Raw genomic sequence first — 23224 nt, 5'->3', positions numbered from 1 at the left:
ATATGTGGCCTTGGCTTCCATCTCTGGCAAAGCCACGGATACATTTTTTGATTTACTTATCACTTCATTTATCTGGGTCTTTTACGCAAAGCAGTGTCAGTCTTAAGCTGCTTACACTGATCTACCCATTTTTACAGCAGGGTGATTTTGACTATATCAATACAGGGTAAGTACCTTGATCAATGGTACTACAGCAGGAGGTGGGATTAGGCCAAGGCCCTTTGAGTGCAAGGCAGCAGCTCTAACCATTGTGTCCCCTGCTGCTCCATCTGGAGGTCAAAGGTTCTGTAACCCCCAGGAAACAGAGCAGTTAACACACAGCTGGCAGCAGAGGAGTGGACAATGTACCTCAAGTAGGGTGTGGGTGTGTACCTTTGTGTGAGCACAGTTATTGGTGTTGGGTGAGCTGTAACTCTGTTGGACAGGAGTAGAGATTTTCACATTAACAATGTTAGACCTTCTGTGAACACAGTGAGAAGGTCCAACATGGTTAATGTGAAAATCTCTACTCGTGTCTTCTTGTAAATATTGATTTATATATACATACATATTAGGGGCACAGTGGCATGGCAGGATTGGCCAGGTCCCACTCTCTGGCGGGTTTGGGGTTCAAGTGCTGCGTGGGGTGCCTTGCAATGGACTGGCGTCCCGTCCTGGGTGCGTCCCCTCCCCCTCGAGCCTTGCAGGCTGTGTTGCCTGGTTGGGCTCCGGTTCGCAGCAACCCCGCTCGGGACAAGTGGCTTCAGACAGTGTGTGTGTGTGTGTGTGTGTGGTATACAACAGAAGTGAGTACACCCCTGTGCAATCTCACTTAAATGTCAAATGATTTGTAAGTTGACAAGTAGGGTATTTGTTCTAATGTAAATTTAAAAACTAACAGTTTAGATTTACTATATTAAAAATACAGGCCCCACAGTAGAAACTCAATGCAACAAAAATCAATACACCTTTCATTACTGAGACTAAAATCTTTTGTTTTCTGTGTCCATCTTTATTTTTGATGACAGACTCAGTCTTCCGTGGCATAAAGGATACCAGTGTTGCATACTTACTGAGAGGTGATACAATTTTGATCATTTGAAATTTAAGTGATATTGCAAAGGGGTGTAGTCACTTCTGGTGTATACTGTATATGTACAGTATATACGCAAACACTGTCTGAAACCGCTTGTCTCATGCGGGGGGTCGCAGGGAGCCGGAGCCTAACCGGGGAACGCAGGGCATAAGGCTGGAGGGGGAGAGGACACACCCAGGATGGGACACCAGTCTGTCACAAGGCATCCGAAGCGGGACTCAAACCCCAGACCCATCGGAGAGCTGAACCCAGTCAAACCCACTGCACCACCCCGCCCTCTGCATAGTATATATACAGTTTATATATAAAATAAATACATATACTTTATAAAATAAATATTTATTTATATTTTATAATTTAGCAGATGCTATTCTCTAATGCAACTTACAATATTAAGCTACTTATTATTTACTCATTTATACTGCTGTATGTATCAGCATGATGTTTAAAGTCACATGAAAAAAGGGTCTGCTAAGTGAATAAATGTAATGTAAGCCACACATGAAAACAAAAGCATATTTTTGATGAAATATGAGAAAATAAAAATACAACATTTTTTTAAAACCTGCACTCCAGCATGTGATATAGAGGGTCACTTTTATTATTTGTAAAATGCAGAACTAACCCTCTACGCCAGTGTGTCGCTTCACATTTGAACCCATTAACTAATTTCCATCCACAGTTGTATTGTTGCTGTCCTAGGTTCACCCAGTACAGTACGCCAAGCCATGGAAGACCACATGCACTCATTGATGGTAAATATTAGGGTATTTTACATTACTGCAAGTGGCTGCAGTGCCCACTTGGGTGTGCTGCATGTCCTATTAAATATTTTCTGAAAGCCTGCAAGGCTCAAAGTGGTTTAATTTACTGAGAGGTGTTCTCAGGGCATATTTCTTATGGTTTTGATAAAAATAATCCTTTTTGCCCTCAGAACACATTTCAGGAAGCAAACCGCTGATGTATGTTTAAAATGCAGACACAATAAAACAGTGATTAAATACAATGGTAACATGCTACTTTATTTTTATGGTTTTCAATTAGTTTGATGTTGTATATCCAAAGGAGAAAGAAGAAAATATTTTAGCTTGAGTAAAAAATATAATTAAAGAACATGAACACTAGAAAAGAGCAGTTTGGGGCACAACAACTTACAGAAACCTTATAATGTAGAGAAATTACAGATACATCCACATACATAAAATAATACAAGGGCAAAGTGTTACAGTATTTACCAGGGGTGGTCTGTAGTGCTGCCTAAGTTTATAAAAGGAGATCAAATATTCAGAATTTTTTTGAATATTCATGCAGTAGGTGGGGTGCGGTGGCGCAGTGGGTTGAACCACAGTCCTGCTCTCCGGTGGGTCTGGGGTTCGAGTCCTGCTTGGGGTGCCTTGTGACGGACTGGCATCCCGTCCTGGGTGTGTCCCCTCCCCCTCCGGCCTTACGCCCTGTGCTGCCGGGTAGGCTCCGGTTCCCCGTGACCCCGTATGGGACAAGCGGTTCTGAAAATGTGTGTGTGTGTGTGTGTGTGTGTATTCATGCAGTTCAAATGTTAACTTATCTAGTAGAAGTAAGTTAGACATTTAAGCATGTATTTGTGAAATAACCTTCAAGTGTGGATCATAGCAGTAATATAAATATCCTTTGCAAGTATGTAAGAATGATCAGCCTACATTCCATAACTTCATTTAAAAAACTATTTGGGAGGTAGTGAGGTAAATTTAGAAATGTTTGCATCTTACCCAAGAACTGTTACTGGAAGCTTTTGCACTCATTTCCAGTATGTGAGCAGAGGTTGCACTCAGTGCCCTGTGTGTTTAGGGCATCCATGACATCACCATGTCATCAGAAACAGTGGCATCGACGAGCTGAGTCAGCCGGCTCAATGTTTACAAGATGTATCGGTCACTACAGACACATGACCTTCTCTAGGAGAATACTAATGAGATAAGGGAAAAGGGCCTTATCTTTCACATGATGCTGAAACAAGCGAGCAGAGGCATCCTCAGCAGAGCCCCCCGATAGCAACCATCCATCACTCACTGTTAACTGCGTAAACATCTTCTCTTCCGTGCCACTCCTAGTTATTGTCACAGGATTTCCCTGGCTTCCTAAGCCTAGTTCCTCTGAGCTGCTCTTCCTGGCTTGTTTATAATTTTCCTTTTTGAAGCAGTTGCATCTAGTCCTGTCCTGCCCGTCCCAGGTAGCTGCAGAGCAACATTTCATCGAGAATTATCGTCACCTGATCATTATCTCGTGACCTTCTAAGCACTTTCATTTTGTGTAGTCCGAACATTGCAATTCATCTTGGATAACAGCGTCAAGTAAAGACAACATAATAGTTATTATTACTCAGTTATTCTCTGGCTCAGGTGTGCTGTTCCTCAGCTATCTAATCCTTAGTCTCTCTGTAATGAGTGTTCTCACTGTCAGGTGGAAGTGACCTCTTACTAAGTTAACAGTGCTACTTTTTACTGTTTTACTCATTCGTGTCCGGTGTCCAATGTCTTTTTTTGCGCCATTTATTTATGCCAGTGGGATTCCAGCATTTCCTACATTTACATTGATTCATGTAGATGACAGCTTTTCGCCAAACAATCTTACAACACTGAGTAACTTACAATGATTTACCCATTTATACAGCTGGGTAATTTTTACTGTATCAATTCAGAGTAAGTATCTAGACCAAGGGTACTGCAGGAGGAGGTGGGATTCAAACCAAGGTCCTTCAATTACAGGGAAGCAGCTCCAATCACTGCAGCACCTTGTGCCCCTACCTGTTGTCTGTGTGCTACTGTAACCTCCTGCAATTTCTACAACAACAATAATCAGATAACTAATCAACAGGATATTCTCTCCTGTCTGTAAGTTGGTGTCAGTTTGTGAGACGGTGTGTGTGTGTGTTGTGTGTGTGATATATAAAGAGATCTGAATGAATGTGAATCCGGTTTCTGAGGTGGTGTATGTGTGTGTGTAACGAACAGCTCCCCGTGCCCAGTGTGTGAACCATTTTTCTGAGGCGGTGTGTGTGTGTGTGTGTGTGTGTTACGAACAGCTCCCGGCGCCCAGCGTGTGAGCCCCGTTCGCGCGGCTGCCATGTGCCTTTAAGAAAGTGGGAGTGGCCGCAGCCTCAGGACGCGCGGCAGCGTCCCTAACAAAGGGGGAGCTACGTGTGTTTCGGTGTGCGCGCGCGCGCGAGCGCGAGAGTGTACCCCGAAGGACGCAGTCACGGCTCGCTGACGGACTCGGCGCTGCACAGAAGGCTCTTTTCTGCGGCCTTCGCCGCTCGCTACCGCGAAAAGGACAGGAGGATGCGTGGCGGCCCGGCGCGCAGCAGCAGGCCCAGCGACTGTCTTGTATCTGTCACCTGCACCGCGGGGCCGTCGCCGCCTTGTCGTCATACTAGTGATGCGGCCCGAACGGGCGCGCGTTCCCGGAGCTCTCACAGCGCACCTGAGGCGATCCCCGCGGGCGGCTCCGCTCCTCTTAAAAGAGTTTTTTTGCGCTCGTAACTAGTTCCTTTTCGGCGTTATTTCCGCCGATGCGCATTTTACGCCGAATACTGTTACGGAATTAGTTGAAAGGCGACGACCTGCTAACCGCTGAGACTCGGTCGGTGCCGGAGACCGGCTCGTCAGGACGGACACCTTACAGGAGCAACTCCTTTCTTGACCTCGTCCTCGACGATAATTAATCGTCGTTATTAAATTATCCACACTTCTTGGTTGGCAGTAGTAGGGAAGACGGACGATAGATACGTCCTTTGTTTTGGACTAGTCTAGTGTTGGACTACGCCTCCTCGGCATCGACCTGTGCGGCTGTGTGTCGAGTGGCGGCCGCAGAAGGAGGCGAAGCCGCCGAAGAACGCCGCGGGTCGGTCCGTCCGTCGTCCTCGCGCCACCCCGCCGTGCTCGTCCCCGCCGCCGCCGTTCCCGTCCTCACTGACATGCTCTCAGTGTGGCAATGGCATCCTTCCCGAGCAACTGCAAGCCCGACGGGAGCGCGGAGCGCACGGACGAGCTGGACCGCTCTTTGCAGCAGATGCTGAAGGCCATCGCGGACGAGCGCAACCGCCTCAGTGTGCGGCACGAGATGAGCGGTGAGTGCGGTCGGAACACGCGGTTCCTCTCCGCCTCTTATCAACCAAGCACAGGCTGAGGCTCAGAGCAGAGGCTGCGCGGCGCTCAATACGTGTCACTGAAACGACTTCACTTCAGTGTGTTTCGGTACCGCTTTTAGAATGACCACTCACCGAGTCATTTTACTGCAATGCTCAGACAGAGTACCCAGAAAGGGCAATGCGTTTCCTTAGTCCGGCGACAGTCTCTCATCCAGCTTAGGTAATGTGTAGTGTTGGTACAGTCAGTGTAGCATTACTCGGGTAATCAGTACAGTACAGCTTGGTATTCATTACTCAGGTCTCACAGGTGTTCTTTAGTACAGCTGTATATTTTATTGAGTCGCGTACAGTCCCAGTAGGTGGATGGAGATCCCTATGGTCAGATCACACTGTCTGATGGCTAGATTTCTGCCCAAGGGACCAGTAAGTGATAAGACTGTAAGTGTCTATGGCAACAGTAACAGTTGAGGTAGTACCACCCTAAGGGTAGTGTCTGAAATATTACCCAACATAATAATGAACAGTGACCATCTGAAGCATTATGCAAGGTAACTGTAACTCAGTGTTACAGAACATGTGGGACAGCCAGTAGTATAGCGGTTTAAACCGTTGCCTTCGGACCCAAAGGTTGCGGGTTCAAATCCCGCCCCTTCTTGCTACAGCGCCCTTGAGCAATGCATTTCACCTTAAATCCCTGCAGTAAAATTACCAAGCTGTATGAAGGGGTAAATAATTATGGGGAACTTAACATCGTAAGTAACTTTTTGGAGAAAAGTGACTTCTAAACAAGTAAGTGTAATATGTGACGCACTATCTACAGTATTGCTACGCACAGTTGGTAGCTGAAGAACTGTATTTTAATGGTTAAGGCAATAAAGGAACTCTGTGTTTCCGCATCTTTCTGAAAGTTTGATTTACCCACATGTTTGCAACTCATTTTGTCCTTCATAGGTGTAAAAGAGGATTAGACACATGAGTCACATGTGGGCAAAAGACCGCATAATGGAGATATGGTTTCCTGTGTCCACTTAAGAAATATCAGTGAGAGGTTATTGTGTAGACCATTGTGGGTGTTGAGGTGCTTGCATGAATTTGGGTTCCATTTTTGATCCAGGTGTACGCATTTGCATATGAAGGATACCAGATAAAGCCTTGTTCACTTATTCTGCCCTTTCATGAGTAAAAATAGACTTCACTGTGAAACAAATACAGCTTTTAAAGGGAAAAAAAAACCCAGTTAGGGGAAAAAATGTTATTTATACAGACTGCACTGCAATATATGGGAGCTGCGAAACAGTTTGCATATGTTATTTATAGTGTCTTGAATTATTATAATTTACTGAAGTTGTATTTAGTTACATTGTACCTTTTATAATATGCACTGTGATTTTAAAAGCCAGTATTCATCCTGGGAAACTTTGTCTTGACATTGTAAGTCTCCTTGGACCAAGGTGTAGGTATAATAGTAGTAATAACACAGTTGTACCAAATGCTCTGGTGGAGTATGTTTGTCTTCATGAGGAACTGTCTGAGGAGAAGTTAAAAAAAAAAAAAAAAAAAAAAGGCACTGTACATGTGATGAGAAATCATGGAACAAAGAGTGGCTGACATCAGCTGTTTTGTTACTTTTACACAACTTATTCAAAGTATTTCTCTTAGAGAAAAAAATAAACTGGAATGTCAACAAACATCAAAGTTTTTAAGTTTTATTGTTTTGACTCAAATTACTTTTATAACTCAATTTTCATAATGGAAAAAACTTATTTATGTAACACAAACACACCTTGAATTGTATACCATGCCTTCTTTACTTTTCTATATTTGTCTAGAATTCTCTTTCTTGTGTGTTCTCTACTTATTGCATTAATTTTTTGCATATTGGATACAATTCTTTCCAAAGCAACATGCAGATCAGAGTGAACACAGCTATTCATGAACAGATGAAGAGCTGTGGACACAGACACAGGATTATCAACTTGCAGCTTGTTTGTATGATTGTCACCATGTTGCTGGTTCACATCACTCAGCTTCCTGTTGAAGTAGCATTCAAATAGCAAAATGGTATTGGAGTCATTTACAAAATGGTCAGGGGATGGGGAAAAACACTAAGGACTTTTTGAATGCAGAGAGGGATTTAGCAGTTAGTGGGACCGCCAAGCAGAGGTCTGGTTGCCTGAGTTGACCCGCAGTTTACATTTACGTTACATTTATTCATTTAGCAGACGCTTTTGTCCAAAGCGATGTACATCTCAGCAAAAGTACAATTTATGCATTACATTGAGAAAGAGACATAGCTGCAGATATGTGACTCAAGTAAACCTAGTTTATCTACCACTTGCTGCACTGAGGTTCATGGTTCAAGAAGGTATTTTAGATCAGTGCTCTTGTGTGCTGCGGGATTTGTTTGTCCATTATCAGTTTTGCCATTTGCTGACATTAAAAAGAAATGGAGAGGGACTTAAGTATTGTTACCTTAGGTCCTGCAGTTCCCCAGTGAACCACTTGTGACCACAGACAGACGTGGCTGAGTGTTGTTTTATTGCATAGAGGTTCTCTGCGAAAAGGCTGGAGATGTTATATCTTTAACATAACTGTAGCTTCCATATTTGAATGTGAATAAAGCCTGTGATTTGTGCCTGGTTGCTACTGCCGTCAGTACGCAGGCACCTTAGTCTCCCGCCTCCTCTGTCGCCGCTCTTTGAGCTGTGTCTGCATACATGTGTGCGCTGAGCTGCCACAGAACTGTGCGGGCACTCCGTGCGGACCGCCTCTTTGCCTAAAATTCATGGACGCGCAGGAGAACCCGGAGAGATGCACTCCGACACCCTGCTGCCAAAAGAAAATCACAAGGGCTGGAACAAAGTTTGATGGCGTTGACAGTGGACTTCACCCCAGAGCCTGTAAGAGAAACAATTAGAGTTTCAGCGTACATCCATTTATGGACGGCTGCTCACGGTAGGCAGATACTGGGACGTTGTCGGGTGGGAACAGATGGGTGGGCCACCCGCCGCTGTTCCCTTCTGTCGCCAGAGATTAGCTCCCCACAGCCCGAGACCTGCCATTTCTGCTATGGTATTATTAACCTTTATTTAGTTGAAGCGTTTGCCCAAGGCGACTTGGAGCAGTGGTTTGTAGCTGCTCGTCCTTGCAGCCGGAGCCTGCGGCATGTTATTGGTGCTGTATCTCTTCATGGTTTGGACATGGACAGCGATCTCAACCCTATACGCTGCGTGCTGCAGCTGTGTTTTTGGGTTTTATCTGAGCCAAGAGTTGCTGGACACTGTAAAGGTCAGTAACAACGAGCAGAGCCATGACTTCTTTAGTGCCATTTCCCTTGTGTCGGTCACGGTGTTGCTCTGCTACAGTACTCCGTGATGCAGATATTAAAATGAAGAGGAAGTTGGCTGTGAATCATTTCCTTTCTGGCTTCATGTAACACTCCTTGCAAATCAGAAAGGGGCTTAAAAACTGCACTTATGTGACACATCCTAGTGTAGGGGCCCAGCAGGCCACGTTTCCTGGGCTTTTTAGTGGGCATTCAGAGAACAGGAAATGGACAGGCTGAAGTTATATAGAAACGGAAGAAGGCTATACTGAGGCTGAAAATATTCCCTGTGATGCTATGGCTCGGTGGGACATTGTTTCAGGTTTCTGCCCGAGAAGAAGACCGTGCCCATGCTGCTTTGGCATTGACTGCAAATCACCGCTGCAGCTTCCTGCTCGGCAGAGGGGCCCCCAGCCTCCATTAACATGATGAAATTTCATATTGGGCTTCTGTGTACATCAGAGAGCACCCACCCCACCCCCACTCCTCCTTGGTCTTAAATTAGATTGGCACAGGTACTTCAAGGACAAAATGCAACCATTATATACAGATAGCCCTTTGATTTGTGTCTGTAGAAGTCCAGGGTCACACTTCCAACAGTACAATACCCACTGCACATTTACACTGTGAACCTCGACTGTTTTTTTCCCCCGAACATGTCAGATTCCCTCCTCTAGCTGACCATCAAACTTGGATACCACAGGATTGCATGTCACATATTCATACAGCATCCTTCATTTATTTACTCAATTCTTTCATCACTTGGCATTTCCTCTATTTAAATATGTACAGAAGCATTTTTTTACTATGCACTATTTTGGAGAAATGTTTAGGTGTTATGGTACAATTCTGTGGTTTATTATTATTATTATTATTCCATCCATCCATCCATCTTCCTCCGCTTTTATCCGGGGCCGGGTCGCGGGGGCAGCAGTCCGAGCAGAGTACTCCAGACCTCCCTCTCCCCGCACACCTCCTCCAGTTCCTCTGGGGGAACCCCAAGGCGTTCCCAGGCCAGCCGGGAGACATAGTCTCTCCAACGTGTCCTGGGTCTGCCCCGAGGCCTCCTCCCAGTGGGACAAGCCCGGAGCACCTCCCCAGGGAGGCGTCCAGGAGGCATCCGGAACAGATGCCCGAGCCACCTCAACTGGCTCCTCTCGATGCGGAGGAGCAGCGGCTCTACTCCGAGCTCCTCCCGGGTGACTGAGCTCCTCACCCTATCCCTAAGGGTGCGCCCAGCCACTCTGCGGAGGAAACTCATTTCTGCCGCTTGTATCCGCGATCTCATTCTTTCGGTCATGATCCAGAGTTCATGACCATAGGTGAGGGTAGGAACGTAGATCGACCGGTAAATTGAGAGCTTCGCCTTACGACTCAGCTCCCTCTTCACCACAACAGACCGGTACAATGACCGCATTACTGCAGACGCCGCACCGATCCGTCTGTCGACCTGCCGCTCCATTTTTCCCTCACTCGTGAACAAGACCCCAAGATACTTAAACTCCTCCACTTGAGGGAGCAACTCCCCCCTAACCCGGAGGGAGCAATCCACCTTTTTCCGACTGAGAACCATGGCCTCGGATTTGGAGGTGCTGATTCTCATCCCCGCCGCTTCGCACACGGCTGCAAACCTCCCCAGTGCACGCTGCAAGTCTTGACTTGATGAAGCCAACAGGACCACATCGTCCGCAAAAAGCAGAGACGAGATCTCGCGGCCACCAAAACAGACACCCTCCGTTCCCTGACTGCGCCTAGAAATTCTGTCCATAAAAATAATGAACAGAATCGGTGACAAAGGGCAGCCCTGGCGGAGTCCAACATGCACCGGGAACAGGTCTGACTTACTGCCGGCAATGCGAACCAAGCTCCTGCTCCGGTCATACAGGGAACGAACAGCCCGTAGCAACGAGCCCCGAACCCCATAATCCCGAAGCACCCCCCACAGGATGCCACAAGGGACATGGTCGAATGCCTTCTCCAGGTCCACAAAACACATATGGACTGGTTGGGCAAACTCCCACGAACCCTCCAACACCCTAGTGAGGGTATAGAGCTGGTCCAGTGTTCCACGGCCAGGGCGAAAACCGCATTGCTCCTCCTGAATCCGAGGTTCGACTATCGGTCGGATTCTCCTTTCCAGTACCCTGGCATAGACTTTCCCAGGGAGGCTAAGGAGTGTGATCCCCCTGTAGTTGGAACACAATCTCCGGTCCCCCTTCTTAAAAAGAGGGACCACCACCCCGGTCTGCCAGTCCAGAGGCACCGTTCCCGAACTCCACGCGATGCTGCAGAGGCGTGTCAGCCAAGACAGCCCCACAACATCCAGAGACTTGAGAAACTCGGGGCGGATCTCATCCACCCCCGGAGCCTTGCCACCGAGGAGTTTTTTGACTACCTCAGCAACTTCAGCCAGGGTAATGGACGAGTCCCCCTCCAAGTCCCCAGCCTCAGCTTCCTCTACGGAAGGCGTGTCGGAGGGATTGAGGAGATCCTCAAAGTACTCCTTCCACCGCCCGAGAACATCCTCAGCTGAGGTCAGCAGCGCACCACTTCCACTGTAAACAGTGTTCGTGGAACACCGCTTCCCCCCTCTGAGTCGCCGGACGGTTTGCCAGAATCTCTTTGAGGCCGACCGAAAGTCTTCCTCCATGGCCTCACCGAACTCCTCCCAAGCCCGAGTTTTTGCCGCGGCGACTGCCAGAGCCGCGCTCCGTTTGGCCCGTCGGTACCTGTCAGCTGCTTCAGGAGTCCCATGAGCCAGCCAGGCCCGATAGAACTCCTTCTTCAGCTTGACGGCATCCCTTACTTCCGGTGTCCACCACCGTGTTCGGGGATTGCCGCCGCGACAGGCACCGGAGACCTTATGGCCGCAGCTCCGAACCGCCGCACCGACAATGGAGGAGCGGAACATAGTCCATTCGGACTCAATGTCCCCCACCTCCCTCGGGACCTGGTTGAAACTCTGTCGGAGGTGGGAGTTGAAGACCTCTCTGACAGGGGCCTCCGCCAAACGTTCCCAACAGACCCTCACTATGCGTTTGGGCCTGCCAGGTCTGTCCAGCTTTTTCCCCCGCCATCGAATCCAACTCACCACCAGGTGGTGATCAGTTGACAGCTCAGCCCCTCTCTTCACCCGAGTGTCCAAAACATATGGCCGAAGGTCAGAAGAAACGACTACAAAGTCGATCATCGACCTCCGACCTAGGGTGTCCTGGTGCCAAGTGCACTGGTGGACACCCTTATGCATGAACATGGTGTTCGTTATGGATAAACCGCGACTAGCACAGAAATCCAATAACAACTCACCGCTCGGGTTCAGATCAGGGAGGCCGTTCCTCCCAATCACGCCCCTCCAGGTATCACCGTCGCTGCCCACGTGGGCGTTAAAGTCCCCCAGTAGAACGACAGAGTCCCCAGTGGGAGCGCTTTCCAGCACGCCCCCCAGGGACTCTAAAAAGGCCGGGTACTCTACACTGCCGCTAGGCGCATAAGCACAAACGACAGTGAGAGACCGTTCCCTGACCCGAAGGCGTAGGGAGATGACCCTCTCATTCACCGGGGTAGACTCCAACACATGGCGGCTGAACTGGGGGGCTATTAATAAGCCCACACCAGCCCGCCGCCTCTCACCTTGGGCAACGCCAGAATAGTGGAGAGTCCACCCTCGATCGAGTAGAGTGGTTCCAGAACCCAAGCTGTGAGTGGAAGTGAGCCCGACTATATCTAGACGGTATCTCTCAACTTCCCGCACCAGCTCAGGCTCCTTCCCCGCCAGTGAGGTGACATTCCAAGTCCCAAAAACCAGAGTTGGCGCCCGAGGTTTGGGTCGGCCGGGCACTCGGCCCCGACCACCGCCCAAATCACAATGCACCGGCCCCTTACGGTTTCTCCGGCAGGTGGTGAGCCCACCGAAGAGCGGCTCCACGTTGTGGCTTCGGGCTGAGCCCGGCCAGGCCCCGTGGGCATAGACCTGGCCACCAGGCGCTCGCATGCGAGCCCCCCCCCCAGGCCTGGCTCCAGGGTGGGGCCCCGGTGACCCCATACCGGGCGGGGTAAACGGACGCCTTGATTTTTTTGTCATAAGGGGTTTTTGAACCGCGCTTTGTCTCGTCTGTCATCCAGGACCTGTCTGCCATGGGAGACCCTACCAGGGGCATGTAGCCCCAGACAACATAGCTCCTGGACTCATTCAGGCACTCAAACCCCTCCACCACGATAAGGTGGCGGTTCACGGAGAAGTATTATTATTATTATTATTATTATTATTATTATTATTATTAGTGCAGTGAAAGGAGTGAAATGGGGGGGTGAGGGTGGCGTGTAAGGACTGGTTTTGGTTTGCGATCACCATACAGGTTGCTGTTTATAGTTTGAGTTTCTTGCTCCTCGTCTGTCTCTTGTGGTAAAAGGATAGGGCAGTTCCACTCTGTACGAGACGCCAATCCGTCACAGGGCCACCTCTCGCATGTATTCTCACTCGCACTAAGGGCAATCCAGCAATTCACCTTGAACCCCATGCAACATCTACAGAATTTGCGTTCTCTGCACGCAACCTGTGTCCCAACGGAATACCCATACGGTCTACCCTGTGTGCCACCGTGCCACCTGAAACAAGAATCTTGCCTCCCTCCATAAGAATCTCTTGGCTTCTACGCATTGTTTTATCTCGTTAATTTTTTCCTGGAACCATTAAAATACGCAGCATGTATATTTGATGATATATTAATTAGTAAAGAGGGTTATTAGATAAAATGTCTCCCTGCCTTCAGCATTTGCAGGTCTCCTCTTTGTTCCTGTAGCCATGCGTAGTTTGTCCAGCTTTATCGGATGGATTTGCTGGTGACACGTCAGGGCTGATCTCAGCATGGCCCTATACCTTCTCTCTCCCTACACACACTCAGATCAGCTGGCTTTCCATGGCGCCCCACGCCTTGTCAGTCATGCAGACGCTCGCTATTCTTTTCCAGCATGTGTGGGCACTGGGCGTGGGAGTGAAACTGCCTTTGTGTTTCGGAGGATACCGGCTCTTTGTCTGGAGCCAGCTCCCCTCCCCCACTCCAACACCAAGTTCCCCTCCGGTGTAGAGCGTTTGCTGAAGTGTGTCACTTTTGCAGGCTTGTTGCTCCGACTGCAGCTATTCGTGCCTCTGTTTGTGGTCTCTTGTCACGCACAATCCGCAGCGCAGCCTTTCACGAGTCTCGTCCCTGCAGCTGGTCTTCATCACGATCATCTGACACAGCGCTGGACCTTGAGGGCCCCAGGGAGCCCCGGTTCCCACTCTAGCTGAGGCCCCTTATTAGGGGAGCTGCTTGACCTGGTGTTTAGGGTGTAACAGAAGCATTAATAACATAAGCTCTGTAGGACCTTCAAGATTGCAGCCCTTGCAGACCACCGCTGTGATTGGTGTTCTTTAGGGTCATTGCAGATGCACCCTGCTGTCAGTGAAATGTCATGCAACTGTCTCAATTGATCTGCCATCAGCAGAGAGAGCAAATCAAAGGGTGTTTGAAATTTTTTTTTTTGTCTTATGTAAGGTTATGGAAAATCTTCATCAGGTGTTTGGATGCGTGGCATCAGTGACACTCTTGGTGCGTTTACCTTTGGATGCTGCATGATTTCTAGGAGCGGCACAGCTTTGCATACCAGTTCTATTGACTAACTGGCTGCTGCACACAGAGCTGTGACATGCTGGTGTGCTCTTGGCTGCTCTCTGCCCGTGCTCTGCTGATCTAATGTCCTTCCTTCTGCTGGCCTGTTTCTCGCCTGGGAACATCGTTTCTCCCATTTCCAATATTGATCTCTGGATACTGCTCACTTCGTGGCCTTCATAATTTGCCTCGACGGCTTGCGGCACATTATCCTCTCCACTGACCTTTCTCATTCCTTTGTGTTTCTTAACTATTATCCACTCGGATGGACTCGGTGACTCTGAGGAAGTGGAGCAGCATCAGAGTCGAACTGAAACGCCCTTGATGGGCATTTTAAACCAACATACTGCGAGTCCTCAACCTACAAACGCAGCTGTGACTGGAAGTCTGTTCATAATTTGGTTTGTATGTTTGACAGCTACATCACGATCAATAAAAGCTTAATAGACATCTCTCAATTGATTCAGGGGTTAGGTTTTGTAAAAACCTCAGACAGTGATATAGCTCAGTAACAGTGTGATGTAAGACTTTATTTACGTAAACCACTCATTCAGTTCAGGGTTGCAGTGGTTCACAGCTTATTTTGAAAACAAAGGCCCTGAGGTGGGGATACATCCTGAAGGTTTTGCTCGGTTATATTTTGTTACCTTGAAACAACCCTAAAATTATCCATTTATAATTACTGGGGGGGAATCAGCTCCCTAGTCTCTTGTTCATTGCAAACCAGCTTGTCCTATACATGTGCAACGTTCCTCGGTTTTCTGGCCACTTTCAGTGTGCCCTATTAACTATATAATCAATGAAACTGCAATAATAGAGATGTACCTTGATTTATTTACCAAGTAGGTTGTGTAGAAGTCTTGAATATGATAAAATGTGTGTCAAGGCTTGCTTAATTTAAAATGATGACTAAAATGCGTTGTCCCAAGAAAGTCCTATGTAATGCCTGCTGCTGTGTTATCCCATAAACATGTTCAACATCAATCATTTTGTTCCTGATGATCAACGCTGTCAAATGACAGACGCTAGCTGTAAACAGTGTGGAAGTGACTTGTATCACTCTGGTCTCACGCTGTTCTTTAGTGCTAGCTAACAGTTGGATGTAGAAACACGGGCAATGTTCACTCGACACATTTTTGAGAATAGACAAGGGAAGAATGAAGAGCTGAAAATAAATACGCTGAAAAAATGTTTGTATCTTAGAAAATGTATAACTCGGATGTTCGGAACACAAAAACCGAGAGAGTACAGAAGGGTTCAAAACGAGGAAAGGTGTGGTACAAAGTGTTCTGCTCTGTCTGGTTTAGGCCTGGTTCCCCTCTGTTGGGCTTTGGGTTCTGCCACTGTTCACACGTTCAAAGGATTAAGATCACCATGCTTGAGGCAGACCTTTAGACCTTAAGTTTGTCAATATTTACACTCTTGATTTTTGGAGAGAATGAGGAGGCGGGGGGATTGTTTTCAGGGATTTTGAAGGCATAGTTGCTGGTGCAGTCAATAAAAGGTCTCCATGTGGCTCAGCAAGAATTCCAGGCTACAGTGGGGGTCAGATGGGGCCTCCATTAACAGATTTTTCCGTTCCAATTTTTCACCATCGTATTTTAATGATTGGCCTTGGGTGTTCCCTCTGTAGAAGATCAGCTTGGGTAGGGAAGTCGCCATTGTCAGTTATCGCTGTTGTGCAGGTATCCGACAAATGTAATTAAAGCTCTTTGTCTGTTGGTGAAATGCAGTTCTGTTTACTCTTAGACTGTACATCCCTTTGCAGAAAAGCTTCTGCTAAATAAATAAATGTAAATGTAGTCAGGATTAGACCTGAAAAACCAAGACAATTTGGAAAAGAAAACCAGTTAAGCAAGAGGAATGTGCATTAACAGTGAATGAGGGAATGTGCTCTTATGCATGTGACATGTACCTGTCAGTAACTGCTTACTGGCCTACGTCATCTTTCCCTTGTAATTGCTGTCTCAACTGCCGTACTGGGTGTATAGAGTCGAAATTATACACTCTAGTGTGAAATGCTCAGCGCTTCAGTTGGGTTCACCTCCTGCAGTTGCTGTGGGTTTCAGGAGTGCAGCTGATCTGGAGCTGGATCACACAGGGAATGGTGGCTGTTGGGGGGGCTTTAGGTGCAGGTAGGTAGGACCCCACCGCAGACTGGCTGGGCCATGGGCCTTCATACAGGTTGTGAACATCCCTGTGTTATCAGTCAGTGGCCCATGAACACTCGTAACAGGTGAACCAGGCAGGGTGCCCTTGTGTCAGACACATCTCGGTGTGTGTGATGGCTGGGATATTTCTCCTGAGCGCCCGCTTCACCAGCAAGCGCCAGTGTGTTTACACATGTGACACGAGACGGGTGCTTTGCCTTTTCTGTTTCTGATAACATGATGTCTGGAAAAGGCGGAGGTTCACTCTGATGTCATTACCACGGTTGTCTTAATTCATGTTTATTAATGTAGCGGATGCTGCTCTCTAAAGTAACGTATAGCTCGCATAGCAAACGAAAGTGCATTTCACAACAAAGAACTTTAGATACAGATGTGATTGGAGCAAAACCTGCTTGTTCGATCCTGCTGTAAACATTAAGCAACTTACAATTATTTACCCATCTATACAACTGGGTAATTTTACTGGAGCAATTTTAGGGTAAGTACCTTGCTCAAGGGTACTATAGCTGGAGGTGGGGATCAAACCTGCAACCTTTTGATCTAAAGGCAGTAACCCTAACCACTATGCTACCAGCTGTCCTATACTAGGCTATAAGATGAGACTGGTGCCATTGGGACAGCTGGGCAGAGTATTAGTCCTAGCAACACTGTGCCAAGATCTAGCATTGACAGAAGAGGCTTAGCCTGGACTTGCCTCCCAGTGTAGTGTAAGTAGAAGGGCTTCAGGGTCTTCTAGGCACACAGGGTCATGCGCATGGACAGCTCTGCCGTGATGGACCAAATGCACCAGTGGGAATGTCAGTGGGTTACAGTGGGGTAGAGTTGTTAAGGAGGAGCACTTTAAATCTTAGAATGAATTTTTCATTATAGCTATACCTGAGACTTTTGCAAAACCTGTCCAACAAATAAATGCAGGGATGTTCCTATTGTCCTTTTATTGCTTCTATTGATAATAAAGCAAACTGAAAGTGGCCAGGTGCTGACTACTGTTGTACACATTGTCTTTTATTAACTTGAAACAATAAAAGCCCTGCAGTATTCCACATCTTGTTCTTGGTGTACTCTGCCTTGCACCCTGTTTTTCTAGGATAGGCTGTGTAACACACCAAACCTGTGTTGGATGAGTGGTTGTTGAAAATGGAATTGATACAAGTATTCAAACAAATTTTTAATAGAATGCTGCCTTAAGTTTTTACAGAATGTGTAAAAACTGCATTCATTAGGGAATACATTGGGTGATGTGTATTAGTCTGCGGTTGTGATGTAGTAGTTGCACTTCCGAACAAATCGAGTTAGACTTCAGGTCCCAGTTGTTTTTAAGTTGAGGGACCAGAGTACTTGCTGTTTTTTTGCTGTTGGTTAAATGCTGTTCAGTGGATTATGTATAAATACTATAATTTAAAGACTTTTTTCTGCTTTGAGTTTGGCTTGATTGTGGTAGCTCTGTGGTAGCCCTGTAGTAGCCAGATTTACAAACAAATTGGGCTATGAACAGACTTCCGGTCCCAGTTGTGTTCATAGGTTGTGAACCCACCGTAGTTAGTTGAGTTTTGGCCATTACCCCAATACATAATGCAGAGTCATAAATGTGCATCAAAAGATGTTTGTGTTTTTTTTAAACTGCGGTAGAAACGGATACGAAACATCCTAATCCCCCACCTTAAATTCTAGAGAAGAAGGATGTGGACACAGTGGGAGTAAGACTGACACTGACAGTTTGTCTCTGTATGTCTGTTTCCTTCTGCTCATACACTTTGTTCATTGGCCTGTTGCTTATTTATACACGAGTTCTTTGATCCATGAGTGTCTGGGACTTCAGTCATCTACAGAATGCAGTTCCCCAGTTGCCATGGATCTGACATTTAGAAAGTTTGGCTGCAGCACCATTTTCCCCATTATGAGTTCTCAGAAATGACCGACCTGTCCGAACAGCAGCGTAATTGATAAACTGGGTCTTGTTCAGCTCTTTCTGATTACCCCCCCCAATAAGGTGGTCAAAGGACACACGGTTTGTTCTGAGTTCAGGTGTCCTTGTGGGAAGGTGGGCATTCACACCGTCCAGACTCCTTCACAGGTGAAGAATCCTGTTGGATCTGTTTTTATGCCTTATGTATGCATTTCATTCACCTTCTCAGCAAGGTACAAATATTTAAAATGCAATAAAGTACAGCTGATTAGGAAAGAAAGCCTACTAATAGAAATGTGTAGATTTGAGGAATGTGTTCTTTGGAACTGTAACTTATATTTCTAATAAAAATAATGTGGAACCCCACTACATGTGGAAGCGGGTTGAAACAAGGGGGGGATCCCACTTTACTCGCAGAGCTCATAGACCACGGTGAACACAGGTCTCGCTCATTCTACTGCAATTAAGTTTTCTATTTTAGACAATAGACAAATGAAGAAAATGCAGTTTGAAAATAAACTTTTTTGCATTTTATCTCTGGATGCAAAACAGTTAAGTTCGCCATGTGTTCCTTGCTGTACTGTGCTGTTAATGAAAGTGTGTGGCGTTACTAACAAGTGTCTAATCCCACCTCCTGCTGTAGTACCCTTGATCAAGGTACTTATCATGAATTAATACATTAAATGTTACCCTGCTGTAGAATGTAGAGGCCTTACGGTTCAAGTCCCCTAAATAGTGTAATAACCACAGTGGAAGAACATTGCCTTTACTGTGCCATCATTCATCTGGGAGCTGCAGACCAGAAAGGTTTTTAATGTTAGTGCCCCCTAGTGTCAGTCCGCAGCATGACCCAGCTGTTTGCACCGACCTGCTACATTTCCTCAAATTTTGGTCATGTGTTTGACACCTCCAACTTTTTGTTCTCAGTTTTTAAAAATTGTGCTCACATCACATGTGTTCGCAGCAGGTAACTTTGTGTACAGGGCTGTCCCAGTGTCCCAGGGCTTTCCTCTGCTCCCTAACCACTGTGGTACCCATTTCCCCTAAGCAAATTAGTAGTGGTTTAGTACATTTTAACTGGTATTTTTGACATTACTGAGACAAATTTAAAACACTTTTCAAAGACTGAATAAAGGTTTCCATATTTAGATGTGTGCAGCTAGAAATGCCAGCAGCGCCTGCTTTCCATCGCAGTGACTGGATTGTCTCAAATACTTTCTTGTTTTTATTGTTGCAGTGTTTGTTTGTTTAAATAAAGATTCAGATCTATCTAAATCTCTTAACGCTGCCTCCTGTTCTGCAGGATCCTTTAAGGATGACAGGATCGTGTTTTGGACGTGGATGTTTTCCACGTACTTCATGGAGAAGTGGGCCCCCCGGCAGGACGACATGCTCTTCTATGTGCGCCGCAGACCAGCTTACAACACAGACAGCGCTGATGGGAAGAAGGCAAGTGTGTTCCGAGTGGGCAAGTTCTGCTCTCGGCAATCCTTTTCGCTGCACTGAAGTAACGCTGTTCAAGAAGGGAGGACAGGCACATAATGTAGGACACAAAGCCAATGCCCCGTCCTCCCGAGTCCACTCCATTACATGAAGAGAAACTGCTCATGTTTTTACCTTTTCATTTTACCACTGCCAGCTATATTGTGCTTGGCAAAATAACTCTGCGTCGTCTTACACAAATTGGAGCAGCTGTCCCCTGAAACATGTTTGCACTGCAGTGAAGCATTAAGATTTGGCAAATGGTAATTGAAGTGGATACTTACAAATAAAAACTGTATTAATCCCAAGGGAACTGCAAGAAAGATGTTGAAAAGCATGTGGAACATTAGTGAGAGGCAGTTGTATTACGTCTGGACTAGAAACTGGATACCAAGTGGCTGTTGCTGGTACTATGGTGCTATTTGAATAAAGCTGGCAGAGGCTACACGTAGTTTTGAAGTATAACTGCTTTGTGCTGTATTTGACAGTGAAGGCATTTCCTGCACTGAAAGGTAAGTTCATAACTGACGAGCTCTGGGGAAACTGTTCCTTTTACCCACTGAAGGCAGGAGTTATGAGAGACTGAGTCCACCTAATTGCCTAATGGAAAGGAAGTCATACCGTCGGTATGTTAGTATTCAATACACAACAATACTGTACAATATTGGATATGAATTATATTTTCCTTCTACACTGCAAGGAATGTGTACTCTAAATAAACAACAAAATAATGTTAAAGATATACTGTACAGTATAACAAATAACTCAGCAAAATAGACAAGAATGGTTACTTACCGAATGAATAGTTTTTGTGGTGAGAGGAGGGAGATGGAGGATCTAGTCACTCTAGTTGCTCTTTGGTGGGTGAAGGTGACTGAGACTGAGTTGAGGAAGGAGTGAGTGACAGTTCCGTACCTGGGAGGAACTGTTGGACAGTCGTCTCTTCTTCTCTGGACATTTGAGACTCAGGAAGCGGATGGCTATGAACCATCATCCGAAGCCATAGATGAAGCAATGGGACATGTTCATGGCGAAGCTTGTGTCTTTCATGCGTCCTCCTCTTCCAGTATGCCGCATCTCTTCTAACTTTTCTTCTAACATATGGTGTTTTCTAGTCTTCTGAGGCTCACCTTCTGTCTTCACAGGCTTTTTTTTAAAAATTGTCTTCAGACATTTTCACTTAATGTGCCAAAGACGACAGTAGTAATGCACGACATGTTTAAACGACACGAGCACAAGATGCGATCCTGTCAGGAGAACAGCTGAGATACAAGTGCAGAACACTGCACCCACTTGCCCAGACTTTGTGGCAAATTAAATGTTTTCACTGGCGAGCGCCTTGAGATTTTTTGGACACTTGAAATTTGGATAGTGAATTCTAGGTACAAATTTGTGCACATCATTATGGAAAATATTCTGATAGCGAGAGTTTCAAAAGTCAGGGATACCTGTACAGACATTGCTGAATTTATTGATCTCTTAGGCTAAGTAAAAGGTCTGTTTTCTACTAAATTCTAAACTCTTATCTAGTCGTTTTTTTTTTTTTTTTTTTTTTTCCATCAAGTGTTTGTCCTATGCAGGGACAGTAGGCAGAGAACACTGTGGACCTGATACAAGTGCATTACAGGACTTCTGTTAACATGAAATGTGCATTTATCAGCATTTAGCAACTTTGCTTTATTATCTATTAAATGAGTAAGAGCATAGTAATAGAGATGTACCTTGATTTATTCTCTGATTAGGGCCTGTAAGACATAATTGACTTATTTTAACTTTTTTTTATTAGACAGAGCTAAATTAATACTAATTAAAAATAATTCATCATCTGTACAAATTGATTGATTTATCCCATAAACATGCAACGTCCACCAGTGTTCTGATCGCCGACACTCAGGAACACTAGACAGAAGCTATGAACATGGAGCCTTGAGCGCTTGGACTCTCTGTAAATCAATGCATGTTTTTCAACAATTGCATGTGTCATCAGAATGAGACAGGCCTGCATCCCGTAGGCTCCATCTCTGGGGCTCGTTTTTGGGGCCCTCTTCATCAATCTGCAGCGGAAGTTTATGGAGAGCACTGCATCACTGGGTGTGGTGACTTTCCATCATCGCTGATACCATGTTTTCACTTTCGTTCTGTTTTCCTCATCCCAATAGCCTTCTCACATCTGCAAAGTTACATTATTGATTCCTTTCGTGCTCCACAAAGAAGAAAACTCAAACCCAGTCCACGCTAGTAGCGTCTGGGTTCCCAGGGTCGCCAGCTTTGCTCTTTCGCTGTCTCTGGTTCCCCCTCTGTATCCATGTGACATTTTCAGGCACAATACAAAATTAGATGTTTGTTTTAAATGAAAAATAAACTCTGTTCATGATCTCTGTTGCCTTTTATGTGTGGCTGATAGGGTTATATTTACCACAAAGTGATTAACTTTAGAAAAAGGATGACAGATGCACAGTATCGCTATGAGAGAATAGCCATAACAGTGTGTCACTCAGCGTGAAACAAGGCAATAAAAACGAGTAGACGTGTTTTGAGGGCTCTTAGGCCATCCGCTTTATTATACACAAAAAAAAACTATATTTACAGAGTTAAAATCAAAGCCTTTCTGGAATAAACGATGGTGACAGACAGTGGTGACATGGCAGGAAAAAGACGGTCAATTCTGACCGCGTGTCAGCCCACCATTCCTCTGTGGGTGCAGCTGTCATTAGACGAGGTCTGAAAGGATGGAGCTCAGAAGCTCGCATCCAGAAAACGTCACTGACAATGACCTGACGCTGCTTCTTACCTAGGCTGGGGTGGCCATCATCTTCCCCTCTGGCACGATGCCTGGCAAACGTGCTGCCTATGATGAGAGCGTGATGTCTTTGGACACAGGTGACATGAAAGTGCCTCTGCTTGAGGGCACTTAGCATGGCTCTCTGATGGGCTTTGAAGCCCCGGGTGCAGAAGCACTTCTGCTGTATGCTGGATCTCAAACAGTAGTCCTGATGGAAGGGGATAAAGGCATAAAGGGGATCAACACTGGCTTTTATTTCAAGAAGGAAGTGGAAGGCAAAAGAAAAAAGGAAACCTTTGACTATCTGACTGCAGCAACTTCTTAGACTGTATCTGCTGTCATGACCTGAAAAACTGCCTTTGCGTTGGACACGTTCAAGTTGGTCACACGGTGGCATCTCTCACTGTTACACCTAAAGGTCCTTCCGCAGCCACCAAGCCCGACTGTTTCGTTCAAGTGCTCTTAGATCGGTATGAACGTAACTTTCTTTGTTGCTCCGGAAGGGCCTGGCCTGGCCTTCATTCTGCTCTCTGTTGCTGACATGGCTGACTCAGCGGATGACCAAGGGTTTGAGGTTGTGGATGATGTTGGTCAATCGGTCACTTGCCTTTAGTGAAAAGGTGACTCATCTGGTCAAGTGGTCCTCAAAACAGCACATATTCATTTATTTTATTTATTTTTTTTTTTTGTATCCTATCCTGGCCTAAACATG

General features: G+C 46.2%; 1 protein-coding gene across 1 annotated transcript in view; it reads left to right on the top strand.

Moving 5' to 3' along the window:
• The first annotated feature begins 4227 nt into the window (after positions 1-4227).
• The window catches only part of kiaa0930, a 29715-nt gene continuing 10718 nt past the window's right edge, over positions 4228-23224 (top strand). Inside the window, exons 1-2 of the mRNA XM_018765991.2 lie at positions 4228-5177; positions 19552-19697. Of these exons, the coding sequence (XP_018621507.1) occupies positions 5042-5177; positions 19552-19697 (282 nt within the window). The 5' untranslated portion in view covers positions 4228-5041. The remainder of the gene's footprint in view (positions 5178-19551; positions 19698-23224) is intronic.

This window comes from Scleropages formosus, chromosome 5 (assembly GCF_900964775.1).
Source record: "Scleropages formosus chromosome 5, fSclFor1.1, whole genome shotgun sequence".
NCBI classification, from domain to species: Eukaryota; Metazoa; Chordata; class Actinopteri; order Osteoglossiformes; family Osteoglossidae; genus Scleropages; species Scleropages formosus.
The sequence above is the reverse complement of the archived record's forward strand: the minus strand, read 5'-3'. Positions and strand labels throughout refer to the sequence as shown.